Here is a 19,874-nt window from a genome sequence, read left to right as displayed (position 1 = left end):
TCAAAAAGTGGTAAAAGTTTTATTTGTAATTCTTTCATAGGCTGGAATGAAGCTACACACACCTAAATGCAGAACAGATCTTACCAGTTGCCAATAAAGCGTGGATCACTTTGATCAATGTTGGCAATTGTTTTGGGATCCACGTAGAAGCCGATCAGAACGCCTCCCAGGAGGTACCCCGCAGCTGGTCCCAGAGCACCCATCACATACATAATAGCTGAAAGATGCAAAAACAACCACATGTTACAAAACACCCACATAATAACTTTTTTCATATCACAGCTTGTCTGATTAAGGCAGGTAATATTCTCTCCACTTTTAGTCCGACTCTTGACTCATTGGGCGAATGAGTCAGCCACACTGAGATAACGGGCTAATCATTAATAGTGCGTCATGCTTCCACTCAGTTGAGGAACATCAAGTATAGTAGCAGTTTTCTAACTGATATACGGCTCTGTTTATACACCAGTATATGGAGAAGACCTGCTGAAAAACGAATAAGAGCAATCCTTACGAAGCCGGTTATTTTTGGTGAATTAAAAACATGCAGTGCGACCAGTGTAGTCTGCTTCTAAACAAATGACTTTTCCAAGTGATTATTTTTAGGGAATCAAAAATAAACTGCATGACCTGTGCAGTCTGATTCCAGAACAAATAACTGAGTTCTTACGACTCTTACGAGTTATTTTTAGAAATTAAAAGACACATACAGTGCCACCAGTGTAATCTAGCAGTGTAGTGTAAGCAAATCAGTGTAGTTCGATAACTCTTATAAGCCTTTACTTTTGAGGGATATCATCCATTTAAGTAAACTGAAGCTGTACTCGCATGACTGGAAATAGTCCATGACTGAGTATGTAAATGACTGACGAGAGCACTGACTTTCTTTAAAAATGACTTCGGTGGCATTTCCTAATCCTCGACAGGTGCATATGCAAGGCTCGATTGCTTTGTGTTGTTGCTTTCGAGGCTGGAGGGATGAGTGTACTGTGGGGAGAGCATTATTCCTACAGTCATCTGTTTACGCCTGTTCACAGAAAGCAGCAGTGGACTCTCTCCACTTCCACATGGCCAACGCGGCTGCCAAGCTGGTTCTGATCCAGCCATAAGTTCACACAGAACCGAGACAGGTGCAGCAACACGACTAGGCCTAATCTCTAATCTTACTCAATATGGGAGAACGTTTGGCCAAAGGCCTGCCGGGTTATATAACACAAGTACAAACATGTTGAGTGAGACAGATAAGTCACATTCTATTTGATGTAAACTGGACTACACTAGCTTGGACTCTTGTCTCCTGTCCTTACGTGAGACCTCTAAAGCCAGATCAGAGAGAATGAGCCAAATCTAATATGCACACACACAGTCACACTGGGCAGAGAGGTATGACATGTGGGCACAGATATTTCACACTCTGAACTATATTTAGCAATGGGTGATGATCACACTGTGATATGAGACAGGCTGAACAATTTAATTGTTTCTTTTCTTTTGGATGAGCTGATGATAAAATTCCAAACATTAATGATGTGAATTATTTAAATGTTATGGTTGGTATCCAATTAACGGTTGATATTCTAAATGCACTAAAAACACCCAAGAATTTCAGGCATAACAACATGACGATACGGCAATTCACTCAAGCATTTACTCTTAATGGGACAGCACTTTTTAAGAGATGTCATGGCCAATATTCTGCATTTTTAAATTGTGACATTTTTAAATTATGGGCCAAAAAGTCAGTGCTTTGACAGTGCTGAGAGAGAACAGTGCCTTAGAGACAAATGAAGACACCTAATGATGAAAATGAGAGCTGCTGTGCATCTACACTGTTTAACAGTTCTGTCTAATAATTGTGCACTTCAGAAGAACTAACAGCTGGATTATGTCAAGATATGGTACACTGGTTATATGGGGTGCTTCTCAATCGGAAAGCTGCATCTTAGTAAGGCAGCATATCTCAGCTGCCACGTCGCGACGCTCCGTCAAAGGACGTCTCAGTTTGAAGGATCCTTTGAAGGCAACCTTCGTTTCGTATACTTCATTCAGCCTATTTGGAAGGATACATCAAGTGTATCCTTTGTGTCCTCACCCACAACCATTTGCACACATTCTAATTCACAAAAAAGAATTATTGAAAACTGAATCGCCACTGAGCTCATTCAGTGTCACTATGTATTGCAAGACAAAAAAAAAATATTTTGAAGATGAAGGCTGTAACAATTTTAAAGGCTCAGAGAAGGAGGAGGTGGGAACCTTAACCACAGTAAAAGTAACTTTAATCACAAAATAAACAAACTAAAAAACTAAAATAAAGCAGAAGCCCCTCACAGCGACTACCGCATAAACTAAAACAAAATAACAACACAAAGTCTAGGCCTGGTCCTCTCTCATCTTCCACTGCCATCACTGCTTTTATCCTTCCGGAGCTCCTCCATGGGACTAGAGACCAGCTCATTAACACTCACACCACCGGCCTCGTTCCGTTCCCACAGCTCTCGGCCCTGCCCTTCTTGCCACAAAGGAATCATATTTTCTTATGTTTTGTTGTAAATTAATCGATAATGCGAAACTGTGCAATGTAAACCACTGGGAAACCACAGAGGGTTGTCATTACCTGTACTGCTTTAATAGAAAGTCAGTTTTTTGATAAAAAAGTATTTTACAAATTAGCATTTTCGCGTCTAAACCGCGGGGGCAGAAACATTTATAACGAAAACACTTTCTAAACCATCTCATTCTAGCTTTTAATTTTGAGGTGGACTCTAGCAAGCCTCTGAAGGACTGGACTAGGAAGGACACAGCCTCACTAGGATGCAGCCTTCAATTTGAGAAGCACCCATGATTGATCTCAATCGCAAACACATTTATCCTCCCCTTTGCCTTCAACAAATCCACAATATATCAGTTTAAAAAAGAAAGCTGTGTCAGTGAAGTCAATTATACACTTTAGTGTGCACAACTGAGAAATAAATGGCATAGAGTCTGAAACATACCACCCATAATTTTCTTGTGGACTTTAAAGTGTGAGCCGAGGAAATAATGCTACAGGCTTTTCCCATAATGCTATTCGTTTATTCACATGGGTGGCTTTCTTTGCAAACTCTGGAACACCAGGGTCTCGTTTAGTTTTAACTTCTTAAACATTCAATCAGTCTTATCTACAGCCTAATTATAAATAACAGGTTCCTTTAAAATACCCATGGAGACTATGGGAGGGGAGAGAAATTATTCCCAAAAAAACAAAAGCTGCTGATAAAATGTTCTTATCAGCCCAAAGCAGAAATGCCCAGCACACAGAACCAAACAGCCATCCAACATCTAAACAAACAGAGAGAGGAAACATGCACAGCCTTCACCAGGCAGTCCGATACAAAAGAATAAACTGCCTTAGCATTAAAGTCATCAATTAATTCATCATGAATTCATCAACAGTCCAAGCCATTTTATTAGTGCTTCTGTGGTAGCAGGCCTCCTACTCCACTGCATAAGCAGATGGAAATGTATTCTATTGACAAAATGACACATGAAGAGTGAGTACAAGTCTGTGTAAAGCATCTGAAATCAGAGTGGCATGTCATACATTAATGCTTCAATACTAATCCACATTAACACTGAGTACATAATGAATATTGGTAAAGACTAGTAAGAGTCTCACTTAATAAAGTTAAATCTTGATTTCAATGTCAGGTAATTGAGAAACTACAAATTATGTGTAATTTGATCTCCTTACTGAACAGAAGAGACATGAAACAGAGCTAATGTCCCTGGATAAACATACCGATTAAATCATTCCAATAATATTCACATTTTTGTGGGGTGAAATGTGGTCATGAAATGCCAGATATAGCTTTGATATAGAGATATGTGGTGCATTTCTATTGCGTAAAAACATACCCAGCATTTCAGTTTATCAGTAGGTGTTGAGTCGAGAGCGTTTGAGGTGAGCCAGTTTTGAATTCTTCGGCATAGTATACGTCACAGAAATAGACTTTGCTTGATTTCCTGAATGCTTGAAAGCCAGTTTTAGCCTCAGTGTAAAAAAAAATATATAACAGGTAATTTATATGCTCACATTTGGACAGGCAAGACGAGACAGGCAAATTGTCTCCTTCCATTTGTTCAAAGACGCTCTTACAGCATACCAGAACACTGCTAAGTCAGCTAAAGCTGAATATTTCTCTAACTTAATTGAATCCAACCACTCCAACCCAAAGGTCTTGTTTTCAGTCATTCAGTCTGTTATAAATACTTCTTCTAAATTGTCTGTTGCCTCGGATGCTCTATGTGAAGATTTCCAGAGAATTTTTGTTAACAAAATCACTAAATTAAGACTTAGTATCTGCCCTAACTTAACTCTCCCCCCATTCGTGTCACCTACTAATTGTGTTTGGGAGGTTGTTGATCCTATCAACCTCCAGACACTAAAGGAGGTGAGCGCCAAGCTCAAACCTTCATTTTGTCCAAATGATATCATTCAGCCGAAATTTCTAAAGTTAATCATCGACTCTGTGGGTCCAGGTTTGGTATCTCTTTTTAACAAGTGTCTCAATACGGGCTCTGTTCCAGTCAATCTCAAAGTGGCTACGGTCACTCCTTTGCTCAAGAAGCCTTCACTGGATCCCTCTATTTTACAAAATTACCGACCCATCTCTGTCCTGCCTTTCATTTCCAAGTTATTGGAGAAAATCGTGTTTAATCAACTCCAGCACTTTCTTTTAAATAACTGTATCTATGAGGCTTTTCAATCTGGGTTCAGGACTGCCCACAGCACTGAGTCCGCCCTTCTGCGAGTGCTAAACGACATTTTTATCTCCACTGATTCTGGTGATTCTGTGGTTCTAGTTCTCTTCGACCTTTCGGCAGCTTTTGACACTGTTGACCACCCTACTCTGTTGGCTAGACTTGAGACTGAGGTGGGCCTAAAAGCTTCTGTCTTGTCATGGTTTCGGTCGTACCTTTCTGACAGAAAGTTTTTAGTTAAGATGGGTAATTTCGCCAGCTCCATGGCCCCTCTAACCTGTGGTCTTCCACAGGGCTCCATTTTGGCTCCCTCTTTATTTTCTCTATACATAATACCGTTGGGTGCTATCTTAAGGAAACACAGTGTATCATTTCATTTGTATGCGGACGACACCCAAATTTACATTCCATTCAAGAGAAATGATCCTGCAGCGTTAAACTCTCTTCTGCTATGCCTAGAGGAGGTGAAGGCATGGCTGGCTCAAAACTTTCTCTCTCTAAATGATGATAAGACCGAGGTCATTGTTTTCAGCCCGAGTGAAAGGTCTCAGTGTATAAGCCCAGACTTGGGGAGCCTATCTCCCTTTAAGTCTACAGGAGTGCGGAACTTAGGTGTTCTTGTTGACCAGTCTTTAAAATTTGACAAACACATATCAGCTGTAATCAGCTCCGGTTTCTACCAACTTCGTTTACTATCTCAAATCAAAGGCTTTCTTACTCCGATAACTTTGGAAATGGCGGTTCATGCATTCATCACATGTAGGCTAGACTACGGCAATTCACTTTATTGTGGGATATCAGTTTCTCAAATTGCCCGTCTTCAGTTGGTCCAAAATGCTGCGGCTAGACTTATTCTCAACTGTCGCAAATATGACCATATCTCTCCAATTCTTAAATCATTACACTGGCTGCCAGTCCGGCAGAGAATAGATTTTAAAATCCTCCTATTTGTTTTGAAATCTTTAAATAACTTAGCTCCAGTCTATCTTTCCGAACTTATTCATCCCTATACTCCGTCCAGAAGCCTAAGGTCTCACGACCAGGCTCTGCTGGTAGTCCCTCGTGTCAGACTTAAGCGTAGAGGGGAGTGTGCTTTTGCAGTGGCAGGGCCTCCTCTGTGGAACACCCTGCCCCTAGAGATCCGAACTGCCACCAACCTTTCTATCTTTAAGTCTTTGGTAAAAACCTACCCTGTTCTCTTCAGCATATTGATCTCTATTTTTTATTATTTTACTATTTTACAATTGCGTCTCTGACAAGGCTACTCGTAGCTTTGCTGCTTTTTATGTGTTCTATGGGTTGTTTTATTGTTTATACTTTTCTTATTTGTGTGTTCTGTAAAGCACTTTGGTCTGTCTAAGCGGCTGTTTAAATGTGCTATATAAATAAATGAATTGCGAGATGAGGTTCAAATAAAAAATAAAGTTGGATTGTGAGATAAAAAGTCACATTTACATGAAATACTGCAAGAGATAAAGTCCGTTTGTTAGAAATAGTTGCAATCTCATAAAAAAAATATTCCTTTTTACCCCCCTGGAACATAGAAATATAGTCCTAACCCTATCCTTAACAGCACACTCCAAAAATATTTAGGCCTAAATTTAATATTTATGTATTTGAATTGCATATAAGGTTTCCATTCAATTGGATTACATAGTTGTTTAGTTAAACATAAACTAATAAACAAACGTAATGTGATGCATATTTGTCAGTCATACATAAACATACAAATTCCTGTAATAGTCCTAATAAACTGAATACGTTTAAAATAAACAATAACCAAGTTTATATATTTATCATAAATAAATCAATCAATCTCATTCATTTACTGAATATTGCTTAAAAAAAATCACATGAGAGGAGGCAGTGCCACACATTACTAAAAATGGAATGGTCTAATTACCAAGTAAACAACTGACTCACTCTCAAAAACTGAATCACAATCACAATGGACTTAAAAACACAATATGACCTGTGAGCCAATTATTAACAGGTTCATTTAATTTTCTATCCATCAATAAATTTGCAGTGTTTTAATAAAAAAAAGATAAAAATACACAAATATTAAAGATATACAAAATATTCTAATAACTTTACTATTTTTTTTAGGTAACAATAGTTATCGGTTTTTTTAAGGCAACGTAAAGGCAAAAATGTATTGATACTTTATACTAATTAATATACATTTTTAAAAGTAATTTACAATCTCATTAACATTATGACACACATACAGAAAAGCAGGTTTCGAGCCCACAGAGACAATCCATAATCATTAACATAAGTCCAACAACAATTGATCACTGAGTAGTCAACATATATACCAGAATTCAATATAGTATTCATCATTACTGGTCTCCGCTCCATAACTGACAGAGCTCACCTCAAATATCACAGGTGAGCTTGCACATATTTCATTCCTAATTGTGTAACGGCTTTGTTTGGCTCAATTGATCATGTTAATAATGTTATGCCTGAACGGAGGGTGAAGGAGGGTCATTTAATTGGAGATACTTCAAGGTTGCCTGTTGCCTGGCAAAATACCAGCATAGATGTGCTTTTTCTCTTTCTTCCTGGGAAGGACAGAGGAGGTGTTTGCTAAGGAGAAAAACATGCTGGCTATGCAATACCCTACTGTCAAAACCAACGTCAACAACTGACGTCACAAAAGCATGCTTCATGAATTTCAAATCAACCTTTGCAATGAAACTTACACAACAGAACTTCAACAGAATTGTTGTAGTGGACACTATCCACCGGTTTCACAGACAAGGCTTAAGACTAGTCCCATACTAATATACATGTTTGAGCTGTTTTAACTGAAAGCAACTTGCACTGACATAATCTTAAAATATGTCAGTGTTTTGTCTTAAGATGCACATCAGTAATGTTTTTTAAATTTTAAAAGCTACTTACATATTCTAATTGAACTAAGGCCAAATCCTGGCTTAATCTAAGCCTCGTCTGTGAAACCAGGCCTAAAAGATTCAGATCTAATACCTCAGAGACAACAAATAAGAATCACCATAGCAGATGTATGCCGGACATAATTATAATATAATAAATATTAGTGGCCTGTTAAAAATAAAATATAATAAACTATATTTATAGAAAATATAAGTATTCTTTAAAACATAAATTGAAATAATGCAAACTGATGACTTTAATAAACGCATAGATTATCGATAAAAACCTTTCATAGTTACAGTAGGTCTACTTACAGTATGTCCGTCTTTAACACTAAGTTTTTACTATGGAAATAGTTTAAGTTATGACTTTTTTTTCATTTGATTTAGTGTAGTTACTTTTGTATCAAATACAAATGGATTTTGCGTTGGTCGAGATCTGGCAGCAACAGCACATTTTTCCACTTGGGCGACTGATCTGCGGACAGCTTTTCCTGTGACTTGAAATCTCCCATTTGCCAGCAAGCCAATGAGAACGCGCGACAGTGACGACGATACATCATAACAGAGCAGACGCCAAAGCTGTTATGGACCCGCGTACCCCAAACCCTCCGTAACTGGCAGATTTGAATCAAATTAACGTTAATTTGGCACATAAATAAATGACGGACAGTTATGTACGTATTACCAACATTTTTATCATGTAAGCTTTATGGTACACCTCAAACAAGGGAATTTATAGTAATTTATAGTGTTATTAATTAGCGTATCCACAAATGGCTTGGGTATGAAGAAAATTTTCAGCTTATATGGACCGCACGGCCCCTGATATACATTAAAGATATACACAACATTCTAGTAACTTTTTTGTTGTTGTTTTTAGGTAAACAATATTTATTAGTTTCTGAGCAATGTAGAAAAATTTAAAAATGTATATACTTCATACTTTAAATGTTGTATTGAAAATAATATCTTAATATTTTTAAATTGCATTATTATGATTAAAGATTTTTATATAAATTAATATAATATTTGTATGGATTAATATTAATTAATAATATTAAACTTTAATTTGTGTAAAAAGTCAAAGTATATAAAAGTATGCAGTACATAATATATAAATAAACAAAATAAAATAAATAAAACATAATAAATTACAGAATTTTTGTGTAATAGTGTGAGATTAAAGGTTTCCGTATGACTTTTAAACATCAAATATAACTGAAACATTAATTTGTATTAGATTAAAAGATTAAAACAACTCCACCACACACCACTAATCGCTTTAGAGAAGTGCAGCTGTTTGTGTTTTCTTTTCCCATGTTTGATGGATGTAGATATGGCTAGTAACATGGGGCAAGGAACTGCTATTTGTTCACTTTACTTTCGGCATTATAGACACAGTACTGCTCACAGAGGTTGACTGAAACACTCCCAACCCCGACTGACTCCTTGAGGATTTGTTATCTCTACAGAAGATGATGAAGTCTGAAGCGGGCACCTTTCATGCTAAATGAGCTGTGTCCCCAGTGGCAAAAATAATTAGGGAAGATTAATAAATTGATTTCATTACATACCGAAAAATTAAAGTCAGAATGTGCACACTGACGTTGCTGTGAAAGGGAGTAAAAGGTTGCGCAAGGTGAATTCCATAGTGCTAGAAATAATTAATGGCCCTTAACAGCCTTTAAACAACTGAGCATAAAGCATATGATGAAATAAAACATTGCAACATCCCCCAATGTCACCGATTGTGCCCTATGGGGGATTCATTGCAGGACTTCTGTCCTGCTATGAGCATGAAGCTGATTAAATATGGGCATGAGTTGTATAATCTCACACTGGGCTCTAATGAAGCCTTGTACCCCGAGAGAATTGTGCTTGAGCACAACAACAGCATAATACGCAGCAATTCATCACACAGTGTTCATTGGGGTAAAGCCCAAAAATATCTCAGAAGAGGAATTCAGAGAAAGCCTTTCAGCCTTTTTGTTGTCACGATAGGAAGTGATGTAACCAATGAAAAGCAGCATTATGTGTAAAATATAGCGCCATTTAAATGTAGAGGAGGTGACGGAACAATTCCCAACTACTGTAAGTATATACCACTGAATATCTGTGGTTGTTCGACCTTGTAACCTTGCTAGGAGACAGGGGTAAAAGACAATGAAATGGGGAATGACATTGTCATGGCAACTTGCTGATGCAGCAGTGTCTTCTTACAAGTTCTAACCTTATATATATACACAGTATATCTCCCAGAGAGCCCCATCTGAATGGCCTGACATAGCTGTCCCCTCACCGGCCTGTGCTGCCAGTTCAATCCAGTCAGAGCCCTGGATGTGGCTTTGAGAGGATAGCAACAACCCTCATTACCCAGAGAAAGTGTCTAAATAAGAGTTTTGAAGGACAGCCGGGGGTTTACTGTATTAAAGTCCAGAGAGCATATGGGGTAATATGAACTACACCACTGATTTTCCACTGACACTGTTCCGGTGCTGGTTCCTGGCCTTAGTTCCGTTCTCAAACTATTCCACTCATTTCCACTGCAGAAAAGGGGGTTTCGGGACAGAAAGATCAGTTTTCAGTTTTCAGACTCCAGCCCTAAAAACTTGCTGGTTTCGAACGGAGCCAGGGAGCGGGGGGTGAAGAAATTCTGTCGCTGTCTACTTTATGGCAGCCTCGTTGAGCAATGTAATAACATTCCATTACATTGCTCCTTATATCAAAATATATAAAAGAGAGACACAGTGTGCGAGAGAGCAAGTAAATCAACTGTTTCAATAGATCTCCAAAAAAGAACGGGAGTTAATGTGAGCTGCCGATATAAGCTAGAATTATGCCCGGCACTGTGAACAGCAAAACAGAAGTGCCACACTGCTTGCACAGACACCGGGACACGCACCGTTTTATTTTAAGCTAGGGACACACCAATCCGCCGGTCGGCCGTCGGGCAACGTCTGGCTGCTTTTGACCATCAGCCGACTTAGTTTTTTGGTTCCACACCGTTGGCTCTAGTCGAACGGTGTCCTTCTTTTTTGGGCTTTTTTGGACATGTAGAATCAGCATCGGGCCGTCAGTGAGAGAGAGATCTCTGAATGGCTGTTCAGCTTAGTGAACGAGTCAGTGGACGCGAATACGAGCAAAAGTGATGAAAGCAAGCAAAGAAGTCATGACGGCACAGACAGAAGGCTGTTATAATTTTATATCATATTACCTGAGCTTTCTGCTGCGCGAATATTTTCATAATAACATAAGTGGAGTGCAATAAAGAACAAGATCTTACCATATTCAAAATGGTAAGCAAGCACTGCTTTGATCATGGTTTGTATACCTGCAGTCTTAGTTTTGCTTTCCATTTTGAATGACAAATATCTGCTTAAATAGACAGTTATCTTCTTTCACGCAGGCACGGAATGCGCTTGCTAGTTGACAGTCGCCTGTAGTTCTTTGTGTTTTTCAAGGACTGATTTTTTACCCCAACGTGAGGCAACAACAGTCGGCTTTCATCAGCGCTAATTCTTAGTCAGGTAAACAACACGTAGCAGCATTACGTCACCGTTCGTTCCTCAAGTCAGTGGAAACTGGAAACATGCGGCAAGTTCGCGACATGCTCCTCCAGTTCACCTGGCCGAGAACAGGCTCTGGCTCCAGAACGCAAACTATCCTGGTGGAAAAGAGCTATGAATAAAGTGTGAACTAGGGCCAGGTGCTATGATGTTATAAACTGTGAGACGTGCTATACAGTTAAAACAACATAGTGTGTATATCAATGAGGCTCAAGCAAGAGTGAAGAAGAAACAGAGTAATCAATACTGTGTTTTAAGCAACAACTATATTACAAAATCTTCAAATGTCTTTAAATGTATCCCATCCAATCAGATTTTAAAGTTGAAACTATTCATTCAAATAATTACTAAACATTTTTGCATTAATGCCAGAAAATGTTTTTATATGTAGTTTGCATCCAGTGCCATAGCTATGGGAATCCCTGGCCCTGGTGCAGGTTGTTGCTGTGGGGTGGGGTGTGAATGTCTCCCTCGTTCAGAATGGCGTTGGAAATTAATTAACTGAAGCACGAGAGAGCAAAATAAGTGGACAGACAGCACGAGAGAGCAAAATAAGTGGACAGACAACATCTTTTGTATAGGACGCTCCAAGAATAGGAATGAACTGAGTACAAAGCCTTGAGGTACTCCTAAAATTATGGCCAGAAACTTCACAAGGCATAGTACAAATAACTCACTTCACTAAGCTGTACCTCAAGCACAAATCTGTGAATGCAGGAAACCACAGTCTTCTCGCAGGGCATTTGCGTCCCTGGGGCAGGTGTGACTTTGAGGCTAATGAGGTGCAGAGAGGACACAGGGGCCTCAAGGGCAACAGAGCAGCAATGATCCATCAGACAAAAAGAGCAATGTAGCTGACACAGAGGAGACAGAAAGAGTAAAATGAGAGAGAGAAAGAACTGTGCTTCATTCAGCAAACAACTAACAGGACTCCAATGATGAATCTTTTCATTGACATTGACCAACTATAACAATATCTTAAACATACTGACAGAGCAACTTCCATGTCTCGGAGACATCATTTTAGGGAGTAGAGATGTTACTAGTGAAACAATGATGCAATGCTCATGTGCTGTAATTGTTTTGGACTCTGGGCCTTGACTTTTGACATGGACAAACACTTCCCATAATGGTCAACAGGAAGGTTATGAGTTTCGGATGTGAGAGATGGGTGATTCTATATACACCCACAATATATAAAAACTAAAACTCATACTCAGAATATGAATTGTCACTTCTAAATACCAGTCCGTTTCTCATTCAAATCTAAAATACAACCTGAGACTCAAAATACAATGCAGTAGTTGTATGGACTAAATTTATAGTACTTTTATTGTGATTCATTTGTTGTTAAAGGTTGAGCTTAACAGCGTCCGTCCCCATTCACTACCACTCTGTGAAATGAATGGAAGTGATTTGAATTCGGCTAAACACTTCCTATTGTGTTCTGCCAATGAAAGAGTCATACAGTAGGTGTCTAGAATGACATGAGGGTGAGCAAACAATGACAATTTTATTTGTTGAGTGAATTATCTCTTTCACATAAGATGATGTATAATCAAAGCGACAGCCCTTAATCTTAACTGTCAGTGTTTTTTTTTTTTTTAAATCATTATTATCATATCCTTTGAAAACTTCAGAGGGTGTTTGAGGAAAAAAACTGTGCCTTTCTATGTAACAAAGAAAGGCATTCTGGAAAATATCAATGTTGTTCAGACCCCAACATTCTTCAAAATCTTCTTTTAAGTTTTGCCAAAGAAAGAAAGTCATACAGGTTTGAAATGACATGAGGGTGAGTACAAGGTAACAGAATTTTCATTTTTGGGTGAACTACCCCTTTAAAAATGTTTTTGCTACAGCCAGATCTGTGTTAACTGGGTAATGTGTCAATACTGTACAGGTTTCCTCATAAGACCAGATCTTATTCTAGAAGCTATCTCCTTCGGCAGGCTCTGCCTGAAGATATGTTAAGATCTATTCTAACCTTTCTTTTCAAAGCAAGCTGGTAAATCAGTCCACCTGTACACATTTGCATATGGTCAGCCCCTCTAGCTACTGTACATCTGATGCCAAACTACATTACCGTTCAAAAGTTTTTTTTTTTGCAATTCAATACTTTTATTGAGCAAGGATGCATTAAATCAGTCAAATGTGACAGTAAAGACCTTCATAATGTTACAAAAAGATTTATATTTCATATAAATGCTGTTCTTTTAAACTTTGAAAAACTAAGCACAAGAATAAAGCAGTACAACTGTTTTCAATGTGTTAATTATAAGAAATGTTACTTGGGCACGAAATCAGAAGATTTCTGAAAGATCATGTCTGAAGACTGGAGTAATGGCTGCTGAAAATTCAGCTTTGGCATCACAGGAATAAATTGAATTTTAAAATCTATTTAAAAAGAAAAAAAAAGTTATGGTTTTCCTGGCCTTATCCAAAATCAATTTTGGCTTATGCTCAAAAAACGTGATTCAACTAACAGCATGAGTTGAGATGTTCGAAAAACAGACTTTGTTGTTTCTCCAATGGAACCGCTTATGAATTCTTGTAATTGAGATGACACATTAGATCAGCTGCTTGATTAATATTTTCAATCAGCACCACTTTTGAGGGAGTCAAGCTATCAAGAGAGTATTAAACATTTACACCAACATGATCTCAACGCACTTCCACTGCTCAGCTATAAATTAAATTTGTCTATAGGTTATTACATTATGGAGGTTGTAATATTTATAAGTCAAACTAGAGCCACAATATGCAAGCACAGAACACTTTTATATAATAGCTATTATAAATAATTGATGCTCTTGTATGTTATGCATTAGATAAACTTGCACAGGGCATTATCAAAATAAGACCTCAAAGATTGTTCTGGGTTCTTTAATTCCTTTAATAAAAAAGTCAAAGAAAAATAATCAGGACAGGGCACCCAGCCATGAACATTTCACTCACACCAAGCGACTGCGCACTTTATTTGCTGAACCGGTGGGTCTCTTCAGGGGTTCTGCTGCACATTGCTGACTCCCTTAACGGTTTCTGCTGATTCCGATGCAAACGCGTGGAACTCCGACCGAAGCTGACAGCAACATTCACTACAAATCTCAAACACTACTGCTGACGTTCCAAGCTCTATCCTAAACTTAAGACTATGGCAGGAATTGCCTTGATTAAAAATGCTTTGGCCTGTTACAGGAATTCCGGACCTGTACCTTTACAAACTAACATTTTAATTGCATTTAGTGGAAGGAGAAAAAACAAAAGCTTTCAATATAGACAAAATAATCATGTCTAGTTCCTTTTGTTCTGCAGAGTTAAGTAGTGACAGATCCAGAAACTGTCCATATTTGAGAGTATCAGCATGATTTCATGCTTTAAAAATGTAAAAGCACCATTAAAAGTGTTCCATACAATCCCAACAATAACATTTAGCAAAGTATGCTATTTTTACTGAAAGAAGAAAGAGCAAAGCCTTCAACTTAAGACAACGATTTCCCAATGTAAAGTGGTGTGTGGGAGCAGCGCATTGGTGTATTCCAGATTCCCCAATGCGCTCTCCTCCAGCTGGAGATATCACAAGGTAATCTTTCAAGGGACTCCCATCACCCTCCCACATTCTGAGGTGGCGCCAAAACTGCTGATATGCTCCTCATGGACCTGACCTCCTGTTCCACAGACTAATTGCCACCTTAATCTTATTTACTGCTTTGGTTTTATTGGCTGCCAAGAAATGCACTTGGAACCAGTTTTCAGTAAGGTAAGACAGGAAATCAAAGCAAGAGAAAAACTCTTTTGAATGGACATGTTACCTGCTAATTTAACCAAATATAAACTGACTTATCAATTAAAACAACCCGTAAAACTGGAAATGTTGTACACAGCAAGAACCAATGACATTTTGACATCAATGACAGTGCCAAGCTCTTTTTTTTCAACTGCAAAAATGTTCATTTTGGGGTGAACTATTCCTTTAACTAGGCTATAGCTACATTTACGTATAGTCAAATAATCCATTGATAATCGTATTGGTGGCTTAATTGGACTGAAAAACGTTCATGTAAAGCACCTAAATCAATGCGACTGAACGGTCAGTGGATGAGACTAATAAAAGCTCTGCTGACATATAATCCAGCTTTCTTTTATAATCCAGCTTTCTTTTTAGTATCTCACCAAGGCAAAAACGGCAATTATAGCATTGCTGCTATAATTGTTTTTCTCCATTTCTGAAATTGGGGACTGGGCACTATACACATGCGCTGTGTGTTTGAAAGAGATGTACATGTAATGCATGTTAAATAATGTGACTCTCATTGCAATATTTAGGGTTAAAATAATAAACAAAACTTCAGAATCTGAAATCAGATTGTGTACTAGGACTATAAATATAGGGCAAGTTTTTATGACAGTGATGTCGTAAAAAAACACACTTTCATACTCACTAAGGAAAAGTTTTTTTTCACTGGATTTTTTTTTAGACATATTTAGACGAAACTTGTTTTTTGGATGATGTTAGAGAAATTTGTTTCACAGGTGTACTGTGCTTATAATCCTGCCCGAATCTGCCATGTGTTTTTCCTCACACAACCTTTTACTTTAAGTTTAACTGAAAAATCTAATCCTGTCAAAAAGCAAATGTCTGTGCGATATTGTATTATACAATTGCTATATTGTATTATACTAACACTTCTCCATGTGTTTTTTGACCAAGCTGAGCTACCGTTTTAACACCAATCTTTCACATGCTTTAATTTCATTTCAATATGGATGGTGTCGGACAAAATAATTCAATTATAAAATTAATAAATAGAGCCAAATCGTGGAAACTGCGAAGAACGCCCATTTTAATTATTTTAGCGGAATTCTGTGAGTGCACACCTAAAAACAGTTACATTTCAGAAGAGACAAGTGTATTGCATCAACGGAGCTGATGTTTCATCACATCCTCTGACAGCACCTGAGAAAGGAGATGGCTGATGCTAAAGACCGTCCTAGCCCAAAATGGCTCAACACACTCTGGCGATCACCACCTCCATGTGACCTGCTGATCAAAGGCGTGCAGCACTCATTAAAGGGCTTTAGCGCAGGAATGTTATTACGTGGAACTGCCCAAAAGAAATAGTTGGTAATCCCTTTGTACCTTTCCCCTTGCCAACCACTGCGTCAGGTCATTCACCGTGAGGTCAGATGCTTACTCTGGTTTCCCAAATCTGAAATCCCATCCACTCAGGGAGCTCTGTCTTCGCTTTCTGCATTTCCTTTCCTTTTTCTCGTGTTCACACACTCTTTCTCGGTAACCTGACCATATAATAAAAGAAGACATGTGGTACTAAACTACAGAGAACTTTAATTGGGAAAGTAAAGACAGAACAAGAAAGAGCTTGAAATAGCTGACCTACTGTATTTACTGCATAGCATAAATAAAATAAAAAATAATAAACAGCATGAGACAAAATAAAAACTAAAATAGCATAAAACTATAACATACAATACAACATAATCGGATTAAGACAAAAATACAGAATAAAATAAAATGAAAAAATAACCAACAGCCTAAAATAAGATTATTGCATAAAATAAACACCATAAGATAAAGTTTTAGCATAAAACATAAGATAAAAATAAACATCATAAGATCAGATCATAGCATCAAATAAAATGAAAAATTATTAATATAAAATAAACAATATATAAAAAAAACAAATAAATACACACAATGATGCTTTAAAATTTGGTCAAGAGGCAATAGAATCAGGTTGCCTAAATGTTGATGCGTTTGGTAACTTTTGATGTCACTATTATATGTGCCACAGATTATGTCATCTCTATAATAGTCGAATAGGCTGACAAGTTCACAAATCACAGAGGAAGTCTATAATGAAGACCAGCACAGGCCATCAGAGTGCATGCCTATGTTTTCCTCCTCATGCTGGATTACAAACTGGCTTTGAACTGATTGCATGAGCTTTAGAAATGCCTTTGCCGTGACCCAGTATTCTGGGTAAATGACAGATGATCCCTCGGCACATTCTTTCTAAAAGAGCCATCTGGACCGAGTGGCTTGTGCACACTGTATTTATCACTGTATAGTGGTCAGAGACAATGAGGGCCCAATGGGGGAAGGGACAGTGAGACGGGTACCCACTCTTTTGTATGCGTCTGGGCATTGGTGTCAAAGAATGAACTCACATACACCTGCAGCATCAGTGACAGGTTGGTGTAGTGTAGTCTGGGTCAGGGGCTTAGACCAGACATCTGTGGATGTATCTGGGACCACCCTAAGTACATTTTTAAATACAGTTGAAATGTTACATTTTTCATAATCATGAAATAAATTCAGTAGTAGTGGAGTTAAAAAATGTCCAATTAACTCAAACTCACCCTAAGACTCACTCAAGTTTGACTGTCAGATCATGGCATTACGGCCTTCAAAAAGAGTTTTGCAAGAACTGTAAATGTCCATCCTTGTGATTTAAAGTTAGAAACTACTTTAGGCACAACAATATTATGGTTTATTCTTCAGTCTCTGAAATAATCATATTAATCATTTAAATATGAATATGAAATATGAATATTTATTTTTTTGAAAGAAGTGTTCATGTTCACCATGAAAGGCTGGATTTTTTTTATCAAAACTATAGTAAAACACTAATTTTGTGAAATATTATTACAATTTAAAATAACTTCTATTTGAATACTTTTTAAAATGTAATTTATCCCCGTGTAGCAAAGCTGAATTTTCAGCATCATTACTCCAGTCTTCAGTGTCACATGATCTTTTAGAAACCATTCTAATATGATGATTTGCTGCTCAAGAAAAAAATATCATCAATGTTGAAAACAGTGCTGCCTAATATTTTTGTCAAAACTGTGATACATTTATTTTTTCAGGACTCTTTGATGAATAGAAAATTAAGAACAGCATTTATTCTTAATGGAAATCATATAACATTACGTCTTTAGTGTCGCTTTTGATTAATTTAATTGGTCATTGCTAAATAAAAGTATAATTTTCTTTAATAATAATAATAATAATAATAATAATAATAATAATAATCTTACTGACTCCAAACTTTTAAACATTCACTTTTAAATCTCTAATACATTCAATGACTACTGATCGAGATGGAGGGAAATCTGAATAACAAGTTCTAAAAAATGTTCTTCAGCTTGTAAGACTATAACTGAATTACAGTAACATAATTGCCCTGAAAGTTTTCTTTATTATTGTTATTATTAAGTGACATACATCCCCAATTATGAAAGGTAATTTAAGGGTTTGAAAGTTTAATCCCTGGATGGCCATCTGTACTGGCAGCATGTGGGCGCACATTACAAACCAAATCTCCAGAGTCCCCAAAACCCTAAAACCAGCAACGTGAGGATTCTAAGGAACATAACCCAGTAGAATTCCTCAGAGTCATATAGCCAAAAAACATACAGTTCCATCCATGCAAAGAGTAACTAAGCCCTATAATAAATCAATACTCCAGCCAGGCTTCAGTAGCAGATGTTACTTCAACATTCAGATGCTGCTCTGAACTGGGGCAAGGTTTTCAAAATGAGATTAGCATAAGAATTGAGAATTTGGGCTAATTAAGTCTTACATAGCAATGACTGCACAACTAAAGTCAACCAGCGAGCCAAAAGTGCTGTTACTTTTATAAGACTCCGCACACAACGCACAGACAAATGACCTTTCATGCTAAATTCCTGACTATGTTTTCTAAATAACAAATCAGAATTTCAACCTTTAAATTCCTGTACAGGCATACTTCATGGATACATAACTAGCAAAGAACCTCAGAAAATATCTTTTTCTGCAGCCTCTGAGCTGGGACTGAGACGTGGCGAACATTCTGTGTTTCAGAGAGCCTTATATCCTGAGGGAAGGTCATTAGATAAGAAAGTCACATCGAAAACCCCAGAGAGGCAAAAGAGAGATTAAGGGATATAAGCCCTGGTAAATGCACCAAGAAGCTGCAAATTATCACCTTACCATGTATTTATAGCAAAACAACAGGTTTTGGTGAAAATAAGGACAGGGTATGAGGGTTTGCATAACCTCTTTTTCCTCTCGTTCAGGTTTATGATTCCAACTGCATATCGTGCCATTTCAACAAGCAGCAACAAGATGTATTTTGAGAACGGAGGTAAGCAGAGACAATAGGTGTCTTTCAGACCAATGATGTAATGGAGAGATTTAAATGTCCACAGTACACGCAAAGCTAGAGGCGACTGCACTTCTTAAAGGAATAAAGTTCACCCAAAAAATTGACCTGTAAGACTTTCTTTCTTCAGGTGGAACACCTGGGTCAAAGACTGCGCTGGTTGTTCTTTTCCATGCGGTTGCATTGAATGGGGACTAGGGATGGCCCGATACCATTTTTTTTCAAACCGATACGAGTACGAGTATTTACATTTCTGTACTTGCCGATATCGAGTACCGATACCGATATTTCTACCGCAAAAGTAACTATAGGCTCCCAGAAAAGAAGACAGAAGACTATTTTAGAACACAGGTTAGAAGACTGTTTTTATTTTCTTCTCTGCTTGTTTTAACAAGTCTAAAAATAAATAATAATGAGTAAAATAATAAATGTATTAACACACAAACCACTGTTAATTTAACATAAAAGCAAGCAGTTACTGCGTGCATGGT

At 37.6% G+C, this 19,874-nt stretch overlaps 1 protein-coding gene across 1 annotated transcript in view; it reads right to left on the bottom strand.

The window, feature by feature from the left end:
* Positions 1–19,874, bottom strand: part of slco5a1 (solute carrier organic anion transporter family member 5A1) — a 53,084-nt gene that overhangs the window by 24,880 nt on the left and 8,330 nt on the right. The window contains exon 3 of the mRNA XM_077244591.1: positions 85–217. Coding sequence (XP_077100706.1) covers positions 85–217 — 133 coding nt within the window. The remainder of the gene's footprint in view (positions 1–84; positions 218–19,874) is intronic.

This window comes from Siphateles boraxobius, unplaced genomic scaffold, assembly GCF_051911475.1.
Source record: "Siphateles boraxobius isolate OS27281-9 unplaced genomic scaffold, OSU_SipBor_1 26, whole genome shotgun sequence".
Lineage (NCBI taxonomy): Eukaryota > Metazoa > Chordata > Actinopteri > Cypriniformes > Leuciscidae > Siphateles > Siphateles boraxobius.
The sequence above is the reverse complement of the archived record's forward strand: the minus strand, read 5'-3'. Positions and strand labels throughout refer to the sequence as shown.